Source organism: Salvelinus fontinalis, chromosome 1 (genome assembly GCF_029448725.1).
Source record: "Salvelinus fontinalis isolate EN_2023a chromosome 1, ASM2944872v1, whole genome shotgun sequence".
NCBI classification, from domain to species: domain Eukaryota; kingdom Metazoa; phylum Chordata; class Actinopteri; order Salmoniformes; family Salmonidae; genus Salvelinus; species Salvelinus fontinalis.
The window spans coordinates 60,636,405-60,651,192 of NC_074665.1; the positions used below are offsets into that span (position 1 = coordinate 60,636,405).

The 14,788-nt window shown below is 41.5% G+C and overlaps 1 protein-coding gene across 1 annotated transcript; it reads left to right on the forward strand.

The window, feature by feature from the left end:
* Nucleotides 1–14,582, forward strand: ppa1b (inorganic pyrophosphatase 1b). Its single transcript, XM_055928404.1, has 11 exons — nucleotides 1–152; nucleotides 1,004–1,068; nucleotides 8,222–8,275; nucleotides 9,205–9,324; nucleotides 9,613–9,699; nucleotides 10,048–10,174; nucleotides 10,507–10,634; nucleotides 12,968–13,053; nucleotides 13,327–13,402; nucleotides 13,589–13,628; nucleotides 14,234–14,582. Exons 1-11 carry the CDS (start codon nucleotides 92–94, stop codon nucleotides 14,263–14,265), a joined length of 876 nt encoding a protein of 291 aa, XP_055784379.1. The 5' UTR covers nucleotides 1–91; the 3' UTR covers nucleotides 14,266–14,582.
* Nucleotides 14,583–14,788: the final 206 nt, after the last annotated feature.

The following is a 14,788-nucleotide window of genomic DNA, read 5'->3' on the forward strand; positions in this document are numbered from 1 at the left end:
ATGTGCAATACAGTTCTAGGTGAACTTCTTTGGTACACTCAGTGCACTAGCCATCACTGCATCCTCGGCAAGAGCCCACCACAGACTAAACATGAGTTTCACAGTCGAAGAGAGGGGAAAACCCAATACTTTGAGCTATCGTTTGTTTTTCAGTAAGTGTGGTACTCTTTTTAATGTTAATATAGCTTAAGCTAGCTTAGTTAATAGCTAGCTATAATACGGCAAGGATCGAGTCCATTGTGGATTTGCCGGCTTACTAGTGGGATCGGGCCCCACCTCCCACGTGTCACTTAGTCATTAATTTCGCGTTGGTTTTATACTCCTAATGTCAAGTTCAAGTGTAGATTTCACAGGTATTTGCACCTAGTTAGGATCGTTGAGTAAATGCATGCATCAGCGCTTTGACCTTTGCTCCCCATTTTAGTTGAGCAGACATACGGTAACTAGCAATTGCATGGACCAGTTTTGCCGGTTTGCTGGACATGAATTTGACTTACCGGTATCAAGATCCAATTCAGCTTTTTTATTCTATTAAATATATCCTGTCATTGTGGTATTTCTGATATTAGTTAGCCGGTCTTTTTGGGATACCACACTAGCAGCCTCGATAAAATTAGTTAGCTAGTCTTGTTGGGATACCACAACAGTAACCTCGTTAAATCATTGTTTAGCTACTGTACGTGTGGGTTACGCCCAGTTTCAGTTTCTAAGATCAAGACTAGTCTTTAAGACCTGTCAAACAAAAGGTGTTTCTCATGTAACCAGTGTTAGCCTGAATGTGTCATTGTTCAAATATGATGTAGCAGTCTTTCAAATTTGTTCCGTACAGTGCCGCCTTTATGATTGCGCATTTAATTACCATTACACTGGGGGTTAATTGCATCATGAATATCATGTGTAAGTGGTTGATTTTCTTACTTACATTCATACATTTACACACACTAAACTTAAAGGTCACTCATATTCTCCTATTCTCATGATGTATGTTGTCTGTTCTCTGTAGAAAATGCTGATGGAAAGTATGTCTCCCCATTCCATGACATACCTATGTATGCTGATGAGAGCCAGGTATGTTATCTTTATCCTGCTACAACGCCCCATTTACATATCACACACACACTGAATGGAGATGGTATATCAATTCAACCACTTCTTTATAGAAAGATACTCACTTAGTCTAACTTTTGACTCATGGTTAAATCTGCAATATTAATCTTTTTGGGTGACCTGACCAAATGCACATAGAAATGTGAGTTGTAGATATGTCATTCTCATTGAAAGCAAATCTAAGAAGTGATATGTTTTTATGTTCTCTATTTCTATGCGTCTCATTCTTAAGTTTCATTTTTGCATCTTTTACTTTCGGTTTTGTACACCAGCTCAAGCAAACATTAAGTGGTGCAGCTGTCTAAGGCACTGCATCCCGGTGCTAGAGGCGTCACTACAGACCCTAGTTTGATTCCAGGCTGTATCACAACTGGCCGTGATTGGGAGACCCATAGGGTGGCGCACAATTGGCCCAGCGTCGTCCGGGTTAAAGGAATAGATGTATGGAAAGCAAATCAGCTATTTGGGCAGATTTGTTGCCACTCAAGACCGTTTTGCGTGGCTGATTGGGCTGCACTACGAGCCGATAGTAAGCCGGCGAGGTGTTGTGCTTCCTAATGGGTAACATTATTATTGTGTCGCTGGCAGTAGCTACGTGGAATTTTATTTCAAGTAGGATAGCAGAGTACACAATAACTCAAATTGATAACTAGGGTTGCAAAGGGTTTCTGGGAATTTTCCGTGAATTTAAGCCTGGGAATTTTGCTTAAATTCATCAAAAAGGTTAGCTTAACTGGACCTTTTTTGTGTGATACACAAGGCAATTCTAGGTCTTGTGGCATATTTTGGTTAAACTATCCCCAATTCAATGGAATTGCAACCCTCTGCATGCACAGTGCATTCTTCCATCACATGTACAGCTGATTCTCAAGGACTTGCACACTAATGAGATGCTTTGAGCCCACACTACTACACTGTCTGAGCCAAGGACTACATGCTTTCTGGTAAGTTTTAATTACAATACTGTGTGGGGTGAATATATTTTATGACATGCATGCTTTTTTGTTAACTAGCAAATAGCCTACAGCAAAGTGTGTTATATCATTTCTAACTTGTTAACAATTTCTGCTAGTTCGTTTTTGCTACCATGTGGGTTTTAGCTTGCTTGAGCCTGCTAACTGAGTGTTAATTCACCTGTTTCCATACATGTTTCATTTTAAAATATGTATCTGACAAAGGAGTTTAATCTAACTGCTTAACTATTTATCTGTACATGGAATTCTATTTATTTACAATTTTTTAATAATCTTTACAGGGAAATGCCACGGGCACTCTGATGTTTGGAGACATTTCACTGCAGCTAATGTAGAAGGAAAAGCTGTGTACATTTGCAAATACTGTGCCAAATCATATGTGAAGAATGCCGATATGGACAGCCCCATTAAGAGGATGCTCCTGGATTATATATTTTGGGAGAGAGTGGTAAGCAGCCTGAAACCTATAGCAGTAGCCATTGCACAGATTGAGGGAGACAATGTCATACTGTCTGATGTTCAGACTCTGCTTGCAGATGTAAGAGAATAAATACGTACTGTCCTGACCACTTCACTGTCGCTCCAAGCAGAGGAAACTGCAGGGTTGAAAAATTGGTGGCCATCCGGGCTAATCTGAGCCTGACAACGGGCCATCCTCAACAAGGTTGGAAAGTGATAGTGAAATGAGGCCTCAGAGTCTGATGTTCAAGAGGTGGACATTGAGGAGGTTCAGGGAGAAGACATGGACGCCTGAGAGGAAGACAACCAAAGCTTTAGTTTCTAGACTATCATTTTACAGATGTATGTCGAAAACGTTTTTGGGAGATGTGATGGATCATTGGTGATCATTCAATATTCCCTTTTGTTTTTCAATGAAATCATTCCATGTGAAAAGTCAACTCATTTAATTAAAGTTCAATTCATAACTAAATTGTTTTTTTGACTTCTATTGGAAGGATTTAATCATTTGCAATTATGTCTAGTTATGATAAGGTAAAAGGTTTATGTTTCTCTCTCCATTATGATATGGTAAATATATCCAATGCAAAAAACATATACATTTAATGGTATTCATTTGCATATATTTCCATGAATTCCCACAAAGTTTCCACCTCAGAATATTCCCCAAAATGTTCAACCCTATTTATAACCATCTAGATGTCACCTTGATTACATACATACATAGTCAACTACTCAATGGGGAGGGCATGAACAGCAATAATACAGTAACAACACCGGGACACAGTGCCCTTTGCTCCCGCTCGACAAGTACCTAATAGCCAATATCATGGTGACAGTCATAGTAAGCACACACATGCAACGCATGAAACAAGTACACCCATCATCAATCATTTTAATAACTAATAAGCAGTCATCAGTTTTATAAAAGAAAATATACAATTGTGTGAAACTAACAGTGAAATATGACTCGTCCTCAGACTTAACAGAAGTCCTGACTCGTGGTACGGTAGTTCAATATATAGTAGTTGCCTGGGGAGAAAACTACCCGTGGGGAGTCGACTCCAAGTATCAAATCCCTGACTCCTTGCCCGTCGACTCCTATTTCTGGGTGTCAAGCTTCGACTCCTCGACTCTTAAGATTCTGTATTTTTTGCAACAGAACTATTTTACGTGGTCTACTTGGAGAACACAAACTCATCTTTCACAGCAAAGAAAGACTGAGCTAGCGAGCAGAGAGAGGGATGGGAGGGGCATAGGCAGACATTCAGAACAGTGCATTGGTAATCAAAAGATGTAGGCTATAGGCTATCGCAATGCTGTATTTTGCAATTTCTTGGATTGAGCAAGTTCACCAAAGTAGGGGATATCAGTGAGTATGCTGAGCTATTCTACACGTAACAGACCAAAAACCAAACACATACTAGAGTTTTTCATAGCGAACAGAAAGGAGAGCAGGTGAGGGAGAGTTCGGATCGGGGCAGGCAGAGAGACGGTCAGAACCGTGAGCACAGGCTATACCAGTGGTTCCCAACTTTTTTTGGTTACTGTACCACCAACTGAATTTTGCTCTGCCCGGAGTACCCCTGAAGTACTCATGTACATTTTACCAGTAGGCCTATGGTCTCATGAGTTCAAGTACCCCCTGTGGATAGGACAAGTACTCCCAGGGCAGGGGTCCTAGAACCACTGTGCTATATTGTATCTTGGTAATCTGTATATATCATCCCATAAGATATCGCTTAAATAGTATTTATATATTCAAACAAAATAGCTCTTTTTATAGGCAGATGGCCAGCATCATGCTCATGTCAGTCCTCTTGATCACAAATGTCTTCCTAGAAGGACTGCAATAATGAGATGGTGTGTATGTGTGTGCACATTCGTTTCTGCGTGTTTTGGGAGTCGAGCAAGAGTCAACTCCTGTGACTCTACCTACAGATGTCGGAACCGACACCAAAAATCCTGAAGTCATTCACCACAAAAAACAACAGCTCAATCAAAACCGTCTAACCTATAGCAGAGCGGTCTCGATACACCCACTACTTTCCTTTCGACACACCCACCCGCCCATACACCAATTACCATATTGGGATGCAGCTACCCCCATCTCCACCAGCTTCAAACAGCTGAAAATACAATGAAAACATATTTCACAGCAGTTTAGATGGTACAGTGATTCTCTACACCAGGTGTTCCCAAACTGGGTACGGGGGTACGCAAAATAAAAATGTGATTCCATTTATATTTTCCAACAGGGCTATACATTTGGGTGAGGTTTTCTCGCCTGAGTAGCCTCGTTTCACTGCCAAAAATAAAATGAAGCCATCTAGTGTTCAGCGAAATAACAACACAATGTCAAATACAGATAGCCAAGTCAAATTGTTTATTTTATTTCACCTTTATTTAACCAGGTAAGCTAGTTGAGAACAAGTTCTCATTTACAACTGCGACCGTGCCAAGATAAAGCAAAGCAGTGCAACACAAACAACGAATAAAACAATGGAATAAACAAGCGTACAGTCAATAACACAATAGAAAAAAAGAAAGTCTATATACAGTGTGTGCAAATGGCGTGAGGAGGTAAGGCAATAAATAGGCCATAGTAGCAAAGTAATTACAATTTAGCAGATTAACACTGGAGTGATAGATGAGCAGATGATGTGCAAGTAGTGATACTGGCGTGAAAAAGAGCAGAAAAGTAAATAAAAACAATAATAGGGATGAGGTAGGTGGATTGGGTGGGCTATTTACAGATGAACTATGTACATCTGCAGCGATCGGTTAGCTGCTCAAATAGCTGATGTTTAAAGTTAGTGAGGGAAATGTAAGTCTCCAGCATCAGCGACTTTTGCAATTCGTTCCAGTCACTGGCCGCAGAGAACTGGAAGAAAAGGCGGCCAAATGAGGTACTGGCTTTGGGGATGACCAGTGAGATATACCTGCTGGAGTGCGTGTTATGGGTGGGTGTTATCGTGACCAGTGAGCTAAGGGGGAGCTTTTCCTAGCATAGATTTATAGATGACCTGGAGCCAGTGGGTCTGGCGACGAATATGTAGCGAGGGCCAGCCAACAAGAGCATACAGGTCGCAGTGGTGGGTGGAATAAGGAGCTTTGGTAACAAAACCGATGGCACTGTGATAGACTGCATCCAGTTTGCTGAGTAGAGTATTGGAAGCTATTTTGTAGATGACATCGCCGAAGTCAAGGATCGGTAGGATAGTCAGTTTTACGAGGGTATGTTTGGCAGCATGAGTGAAGGATGCTTTGTTGTGAAATAGGAAGCCGATTCTAGATTTGATTTTGGATTGGAGATGTTTGATATGAGTCTGGAATGAGAGTTTACAGTCTAGCCAGACACCTAGTTATTTATAGTTGTCCACATATTCTAGGACAGAACCGTCCAGAGTAGTGATGCTAGTCGGACGGGCGGGTGCGGGCAGCGAACGGTTGAAAAGCATGCATTAGGTTTTACTAGTGTTTAAGAGCAGTTGGAGGCCACGGAAGGAGTGTTGTATGACATTGAAGCTCGTTTGGAGGTTAGTTAACACAGTGTCCAAAAGAAGGGCCAGATGTATACAGAATGGTGTCGTCTGCGTAGATGTGGATCAGGGAATCACCCGCAGCAAGAGTGACATCGATGATATATACAGAGAAAAGAGTCAGCCTGAGAATTGAACCCTGTGGTACCCCCATAGAGACTGCCAGAAGTCCGGACAACAGGTCCTCCAAATAATGAACATCCAATCACATTAACTGTAACTCTCTTGCGGGAATTCCACTAACGGTCCATATGTAGCCAAACGTAGCTGCTGCTCATGTTGGTATCTGTACTGATGGCGCAAAAGCCATGACAGAGACATAGTGGAGTGGTAACGTGCGTGCAAGCAGTTGCTCCCGACGCCACTTGGGTACACTGCAGCATCCACCGAGAGGCTCTTGCTGCCAAGGGAATGCCTGACAGCTTGAAATACATTTTGGACACTACAGTGAAAATGGTTAACATTGTTAAAGCAAGGCCCCTGAACTCTTGTGTATTTTCTGCACAATGCAATGATGTGGTCAGCGACCATGTAACGCTTTTACAACATACAGAAGAAGTGCGCTGGTTATCAAGGGGCAAAGTATTGACACGTTTTTTTGAATTGAGAGACGAGCTTAAAGTTCTTTACTGACCCATAATTTTCACTTGTCTGATCGCTTGCATGATGACGAGTTTCTCACACGACTGGCTTATCTGGGTTATGTTTTTTCTCGCCAGAATGATCTGAATTTAGGATTACAGGGACTCTCCGCAACTATATTCAATGTGCGGGACAAAATTGAGGCTATGATTAAGAAGTTGGAGCTCTTCTCTGTCTGCATTAACAAGGACAACACACAGGTCTTTCCATCATTGTATGATTTTTTTGGTGTGCAAATGAACTCAAGCTTAAGGACAATGTCAAATGTGATATAGCGAAGCACCTGAGTGAGTTGGGTGCACAATTATGCAAGTACTTTCCCGAAACAAATGACACAAACAACTGTATTCGTTATCACTTAGAATTTTAGCAACCAGGAGATGCTAGAGTGGTTTCTGCATATTTCACCTTTAAAGATGTCATTGAGTTATTGTATCTCCATAGCATTCTTGGTTGGAATTGTTTGTAATGTATTCATTTTTGTTACCTATGCGTGTGGGAGAGTAGGAGTTCCGCTAGCAAGGTCATAGTCTGTTTGTCAAATCAACGGTCTTTACCACTCCAACACTGAACTCTTTAATCATTGTCTTATCTCTCTGGAGTAATATATCAGAGTTGGATGGCCTTTCCTTTCCTCCAACATATCCATAGGCATAAATAAATTATTGCTGGGTATATTGATATTATATGTGACAAACGAGTATGAAAATGTATTCACTCACTGCTGTAAGTTGTTCTGGATAAGCGCTTCTGCTTGATCACTAAAAAGTTAATGTAACAACCAAAAAATGTCCATGGTTGTTAATGCTCAGTTTGTGTGCACATTTTAGTCACTTAGCAGATGCTCTTATTCAGAGCGACAAACAGTTAGCTAGGTGGGACAACCGCATTTCATAGTAATACTAAGTACTTTTTCCCCTCAAAGTAGCTACCCGCAAAGCCAGAACTAACTAGTAAGGGGGGGAAGTGTGAGTGTTCACAAAATGTTTTTTCTTTTTGGGGGGAGGGTTATTTAAGATACTCTTTGAAGAGGTAGGGTTTCAGATGTTTTCAGGGCAGGGGCAGGAACAGGGACTCTGCTGTCCTAGCTTCAAGGGGAAGCTGGTTCCAACGTTAGGGTGCCAGGACAAGGAAGAGCTTGGACTGGGCTGAGCGGGAGCCAAGAGGGCCAAGAGACCAGAGGTTGCAGAACGTAGTGCTCGGGTTGGGGTGTAGGGTTTGAGCATAGCCTGAAGGTAGGGAGGGGCAGTTCCTCTTGCTGCTCTGTTGGCAAGTACCTTGGTCTTGTAGTGGATGCAAACTTTGTCTGGAAGCCCGTGGAGTGTATGGAGGAGGGGGGTGACATGGGAGAACTTGAAGGTTGAACACCAAGCGGTCTGCAGGGTTATGGATGAGTTGCAGGCGTTTGATGGCACAAGTGGGGAGCTCAGCCAACAGCGAACAAACACCTTTGTTTACTACTAATGAAGTATGAGTCATTGCTTTCTTCTCTTTCAGAACATTTTCCACGTGGTTGTTGAAGTACCAAGATGGACAAATGCAAAGATGGAGGTAGGTTCACCTTGATTGATTTTATTAGCCAGTTAAAAACAATACATACAGTGCCTTCGGAAAGTATTCAGACCCCTTCACTTTTTCCACATTTTGATATGTTACAGCCTTATTCTAATATTGATCAAATGTTTTTCCTCATCAATCTACACACAATACCCCATAATGACAATGTGAAAACAGGTTTTTAGAATGTTTTGCAAATGTATTAAAAAGAAAAAACAGATACCTTATTTACATAAGTTTTCAGACCTTTTGCTATGAGACTCAAAATTGATCTCCGGTGCATCCTGTTTCCATTGATCATCCTTGAGATCTTTCTACCACTTGATTAGAGTCCACCTGTGGTAAATTCAATTGATTGGACATGATTTGGAAAGGCACACACCTGTCTATATAAAGTCCCACAGTTGACAGTGCATGTCAGAGCAAAAACCAAGCCATGAGGTCGAAGGAATTGTCCGTAGATCTCCGAGACAGGATTGTGTCGAGGAACAGATCTGGGGAAGGGTACCAAAACATTTCTGCAGCATTAAAGGTCCCCAAGAACACAGTGGCCTCCATCATTCTTAAGCGGAAGAAGTTTGGAACCACCAAGACTTCCTAGAGCTGGCCGCCCGGCCAAACTGAGCAATCGGGGGAGAAGGGTCTTAGTCAGGGAGGTGACTAAGAACCCGATGGTCACTCTGACAGAGCTCTAGAGTTCCTCTGTGGAGATGGGAAACAACCATCTCTGCAGCACTCCACCAATCAGGCCTTTATGGTAGAGTGACCAGACGGAGGCCACTCCTCAGGAAAAGGCAGCCTGCTTGGAGTTTGCCAAAAGTCACCTAAAGACTCTCAGACCATAAGAAACAAGATTCTCTGGCTAGTCAAGCAAAATAAGACACAAAATATAATTCAATAATGTTTGGCTTTTCTACTTCCAGATTGCAACCAAAGACCCCCTGAACCCGATCAAGCAGGATGTGAAGAAGGGGAACCTGCGTTACGTCGCCAATGTTTTCCCCCACAAAGGCTACATCTGGAACTATGGAGCAATACCTCAGGTCAGACAGTCACCAAACTGCAAATGGTCATAAATGCAAGTACAGGCTTGCGACTGTATATTTACAAGACTTTTGGCATTCCAACATAATCTTTGTAGTGTGTCACTGTTTCTGCATTCAAACATGTTACAATGCAGACTAATACGTTTGTAGAAGCCGACCCACGCTACATGTTCAACCCCATTCATTGATCACCTAGAGATGAAATGGCCATGATTGCCTAGTTCTCTGTCATATGAACTAAATATCACAATCTCTTTTGACTGTGACATTTCTCTTTCTTGGTAGACTTGGGAGGATCCCGGGCACAAAGATGAAGACACTGACTGCTGTGGTGACAACGACCCCATCGACGTCTGTGAAATCGGTACCAAGGTACAGCACTTTATCCTCTAACTACTATTAACCTTTGGAGCCGTTTTTAAGATCTTGATATTGTTTCTTCCATTCAATCTCTGCCATTCCTACATGCTTACGGTGTCATTCAAAGCAGCTTTTTGTCACCTCAGCAAGGTGTCCAATTTCGAGAAAGTGTGTCCGACAATTTAGCTGGGTTTGTTACATCAGCTGCCTGTACAGATGTTGTGGTATGAGATTTGTTTATGGTTGCGTGATGAAATGCACTTTCCTTCAGCATGTGATCTGCTTTCTGAACATCATTGAAAGTGACCAATATCTTACTTTTCTATGCTGTACTGATCATGAATCTGCCTCCTCCTCCAGGTGTGTTTGCGTGGGGAGGTGATCAAGGTGAAGGTACTGGGGGTTTTGGCCATGATCGACGAGGGGGAGACGGACTGGAAGGTCATAGCCATCAACGTGGAGGACCCTGAAGCTAAGGACCTGAACAGTAAGCATTGGAGGAGCTAGATGTGGACTAAACAGAGAATCCCTAATATAACAGGCCATTCCTTAAAAGTGCCCATTTAGCCCAGTCACTGCATATAGTAGTATTGGAATATGATTGCTCAAGTGAAGAATGCAGTGATTGAACAATCACCCCCCCCAAGTGTGTGTGTGTATTCCTATTGCCACAGTCATCTGCAAGTGAAGAATGCAATGAATCTATGTTTTCCCAAATGTAGGTGTGTGTGGCTGCGTGCATGTGTGTCTACTCCTATTGCCACAAGTCATCCCGCCACTCCTTTTCCCTCACCTGTCACCCTATCTTGTGTACCTCAGACATCGGTGACATCCAGAGGCTGAAGCCAGGTTACTTGGAGGCCACCGTGGACTGGTTCAGGAGGTACAAGGTACCAGATGGGAAACCAGAGAACCAGTTTGCCTTCAACGGAGAGTTCAAAGACAAGGTATCCGTCTTGTACCCCATACACAGGAGTTTGTGTTCTGTAAACTTTTAGCCCGAGACAGAATGGCTCATCTCCTGTTTCTGTAGTATTTGGCAAGGTATTGTAGCCTTGAAGTTGTCACAGCCTTGTTACAGTAGCTACATCCATCCTCATCAACATACTTTTCATTTATCTATTTACCTTGTACCACATCCACCCTCATCTAAAACAGCTTTTTCAATCTAGATACAGTTGAAGTCAGGAAGTTTACATACACCTTAGCTAAATACTTTTAAACTCAGTTTTTCACAATTCCTGACATTTAATCCTAGTAAAGATTCCCTGTCTTAGGTCAGTTAGGATCACCACTTTATTTTAAGAATGTGAAATGTCAGAATAACAGTAGAGTGATTTATTTCAGCTTTGATTTCTTTCATCACATTCCCAGTGGGTCAGAAGTTTACATACACTCAATTAGTATTTGGTAGCATTGCCTTTAAATTGTTTAACTTGGGTCAAACGTTTTGGGTAGCCTTCCACAAGCTTCCCACAATAAATTGGGTGAATTTTGGCCCATTCCTCCTGACAGAGCTGGTGTAACTGAGTCAGGTTTGTAGGCCTCCTTGCTCGCACACGCTTTTTCAGTTCTGCCCACAAATTTTCTATAGGCTTGAGGTCAGGGCTTTGTGATGGCCACTCCAATACCTTGAATTTGTTGTCCTTAAGCAATTTTGCAAGTATGCTTGGCGTCATTGTCCATTTGTAAGACCCATTTGCGACCAAGCTTTAACTTCCTGACTAATGTCTTGAGATGTTGCTTCAATATATCCACGTAATTTTCCTCCCTCATAATGCCATCTATTTTGTGAAGTGCACCAGTCCCTCCTGCAGCAAAGCACCCCTACAACATGATGCTGCCACCCCCGTGCTTCACGGTTGGGATGATGTTCTTCGGCTTGCAAGCATCCCACTTTTTTCTCCAAACATAACGATGGTCATTATGGCCACACAGTTCTATTTTTGTTTCATCAGACCAGAGGACATTTCTCCAAAAAGTACGATCTTCGTCCCCATGTGCAGTTGCAAACCATAGTCTGGCTTTTTTTATGGCGGTTTTGGAGCAGTGGCTTCTTCCTTGCTGAGCGGCCTTTTAGGTTATGTCGATATAGGATTTGTTTTACTGTGGATATAGATACTTTTGTACCTGTTTCCTCCAGCATCTTCACAAGGTCCTTTGCTGTTGTTCTGGGATTGATTTGCACTTTTCGCACCAAAGTACGTTCATCTCTAGAAGACAGAACGCGTCTCCTTCCTGAGCGGTATGACGGCTGCGTGGTCCCATGGTGTTTATACTTGAGTACTATTGTTTGTACAGATGAACGTGGTACCTTCAGGCGTTTGGAAATGGCTCCCAAGGATGAACCAGACTTGTGGAGGTCTACAATTTATTTTCTGAGGTCTTGGCTGAGTTCTTTTGATTTTCCCATGATGTCAAGCAAAGAGGCACTGAGTTTGAAGGTAGGCCTTGAAATACATCCATAGGTACACCTCCAATTGACTCAAATGATGTCAATTAGCCTATCAGAAGCTTCTAAAACCATGACATCATTTTCTGGAATTTTACAAGCTTTTTAAAGGCACAGTCAACTTGTTCTATGTAAACTTCTGACCCATTGGAATTGTGATACAGTGAATTATAAGTGAAATAATCTGTCTGTAAACAATTGTTGGAAAAATTACTTGTCATGCACAAAGTAGATGTCCTAACTGACTTGCCAAAACTAACGTTTTGTTAACAAGAAATGTGTGTAGTGGTTGAAAAAGGAGTTGTAATGACTCCAACCTAAGTGTATGTAAACTTCCGACTTCAACTGTTCATGGATAGTCGTTTAGCCTGAATGTCAGTCTGCCTGCAATAGTCTTGTTAAATGTTGCGTTGTTGAATGCAAGTAAAGTCTGGTACCAAGGCTAAATTGCGTCCGCCAGATAGAGGCAAATTCAGTTTGTTGCACAAGACCTGACATTTATTTAGCAAGACCCATAAGGTTGTATTATCCTGTTGTAACATAGTATGTCCCTGAGGATGCGATAACCTTTTTACAATATACAGTGTCCAATGAAGTTCAATACAGGCTTGTTTTAAAGTGATCGGTTCAGCTAAAATACAGAAATGCGAAGTGCTGGTTTCACGGACATAGATGAAGACTATCCTGGACTAAAATGCACTCACATTTGGGATTCTCCATTGAGTTTGCATTTTCCAGGAGTAGGCTTAATCTGTGTCCGGAAAATCACCCCAAACTGGATGTTTCCTTGCCCTACAACAGCCTCAACTCTGTGTTTCCCCTTCTCAGGAATTTGCCATTGAGACAATCAAGAGCACCCATGGCTTCTGGAAGGCACTTATCTCTCAGAAGACCAACTCTGGAGGACTCAACTGGTGAGGAGAGCATACACGATTTGCAATCCTCGTACAGTAAAATATCTCTAAAACTGGCATTTGTTACAGTCCCATCATCTTAAAATCATTACTGTAAATTAGATCAATCTTTAAAGGCCCAATCCGTAATTCCAACATGTAAGCCCCGCCACTTAATTTGTGAAATTAGACCTTACTTTTGAAGAACTAAAGCAACAAGCAAGAACTTGTTTGAATCTGAATACAAAATTAATGAATACCTGACTGATGTGACCTTTTTCTCCAATCCTGCAGTAAAAACACGTGTGTTTCGGCTGACGACAGCCCCTTCTGCTGCTCAACGGACGAGGCCAAGGCTGTCATAGAAGGGGTCAGTACCTTCTGCTTCTCTATGGCTAGTTTCTAGGACTTCAGGGTCGGGTCAGACCCGTCTCCTTTATGTGCTGTGCTCCTACATGCCTCTGCTGTGGTCAAACATGTCTAGCATATACATTTATAAATTGCTCAATCAGACCATCCAATTATGTTTATTTATTTATGTTTGGATTTTTTTTAGACAACCCCTTGTGGAACCGAAGATCCTATCCCCTGCTCAGGTATGTCTCTTTAAAATAATTTTTACCTCAAGATTGTGAAACGTACTCTGAATCTACTTTGTTTTATTGAATATCGTGAAATGTGTTGGACGGGTGCTGATAATGCAATTGTTATTTGGTTAATTCTGCCTATTTGCTTGAACATATAATAAAAACGGATCTAAATGAATCAACAAAAATTAAATAACTCCCATAGTTAATAATGATCCTTGCTATGATCATATATTTACGTATTGGATCCTGCCTTGACTCAGATATTTATTTGACATATTGCAAACCTCCAACTCTTTATGGCCACTTTATGACCAACCTGGAATGATAGGAAAGGACTGCATGGTTGTACACACGTATTTTATTTTATGACTGTCAATTCCATTGCTATTCAGGAAGTAAGCTAAGATTCCAATTACATTTTTTGTCAGTGGGGAAAATTGGAATTTCAGTTTATTTCTTGAATTGAAATGGAATTGAACCAATGGATTTATGTGAATTCACTGGGGTGGCAGGTAGGCTAGTGGTTAGAGCGTTGGACTAGTAACCGAAAGGTTGCAAGAATAACTTTACTTGTTCTGTACACATCTAATCATGTGATTTTCTATTTCCAGTGGATAAATGGTTCTACTATGAGAAGGAGTAACTTTAAGACGAAGACTCAATGGACCAGTGTCTCACCTGTTTAGCAAGTGTACTTGAAGATCATAGACTTAATGACAGTTGGGGGTGTGGCTGCGAAAGAATAGACTCTCTTCTCCATACTCTGAAGATAAGAGAAGATGGGACAAAAAGAGTGAAATAATGTCTGAGGAAATGTGTTGTTACTGTTATTTAACAAATGTCTCATTGGAGATGTGCTGTCGAACAGATAGTACTGGTAGTGTGCTTCCTATAGCTAGCTACTCATCTACTGTATGGGGTCGTAATTCCTTTAATAAAGCTTTATCTGTAAAACAAAAATACTATGATCGTTTTGTTGGATAATGTAAAAAATTGTAATAACTTTAAATTTGATTTTGTCTGACATTATTTTGTAGGAAGTTGTACTCTGTTACCCAGCTGACATGTAGATAGATGATGGCTGATTTGGTTACCCTTTGCTAGAACAGTCGAATACTGTACTGTGGAAAAGGCACGTTTGTATGTTGTGTTCTACTGCCATCTAG

Coding starts and splice junctions, on each gene's coding strand:
- ppa1b (XM_055928404.1), top strand. CDS start 92: ATGAGTTTCACAGTCGAAGAGAGGGGAAAACCCAATACTTTGAGCTAT. Junction 153..1,003: donor GAGCTATCGTTTGTTTTTCA/GTAAGTGTGGTA, acceptor TGTTCTCTGTAG/AAAATGCTGATGGAAAGTAT. Junction 13,054..13,326: donor AACTCTGGAGGACTCAACTG/GTGAGGAGAGCA, acceptor CCAATCCTGCAG/TAAAAACACGTGTGTTTCGG.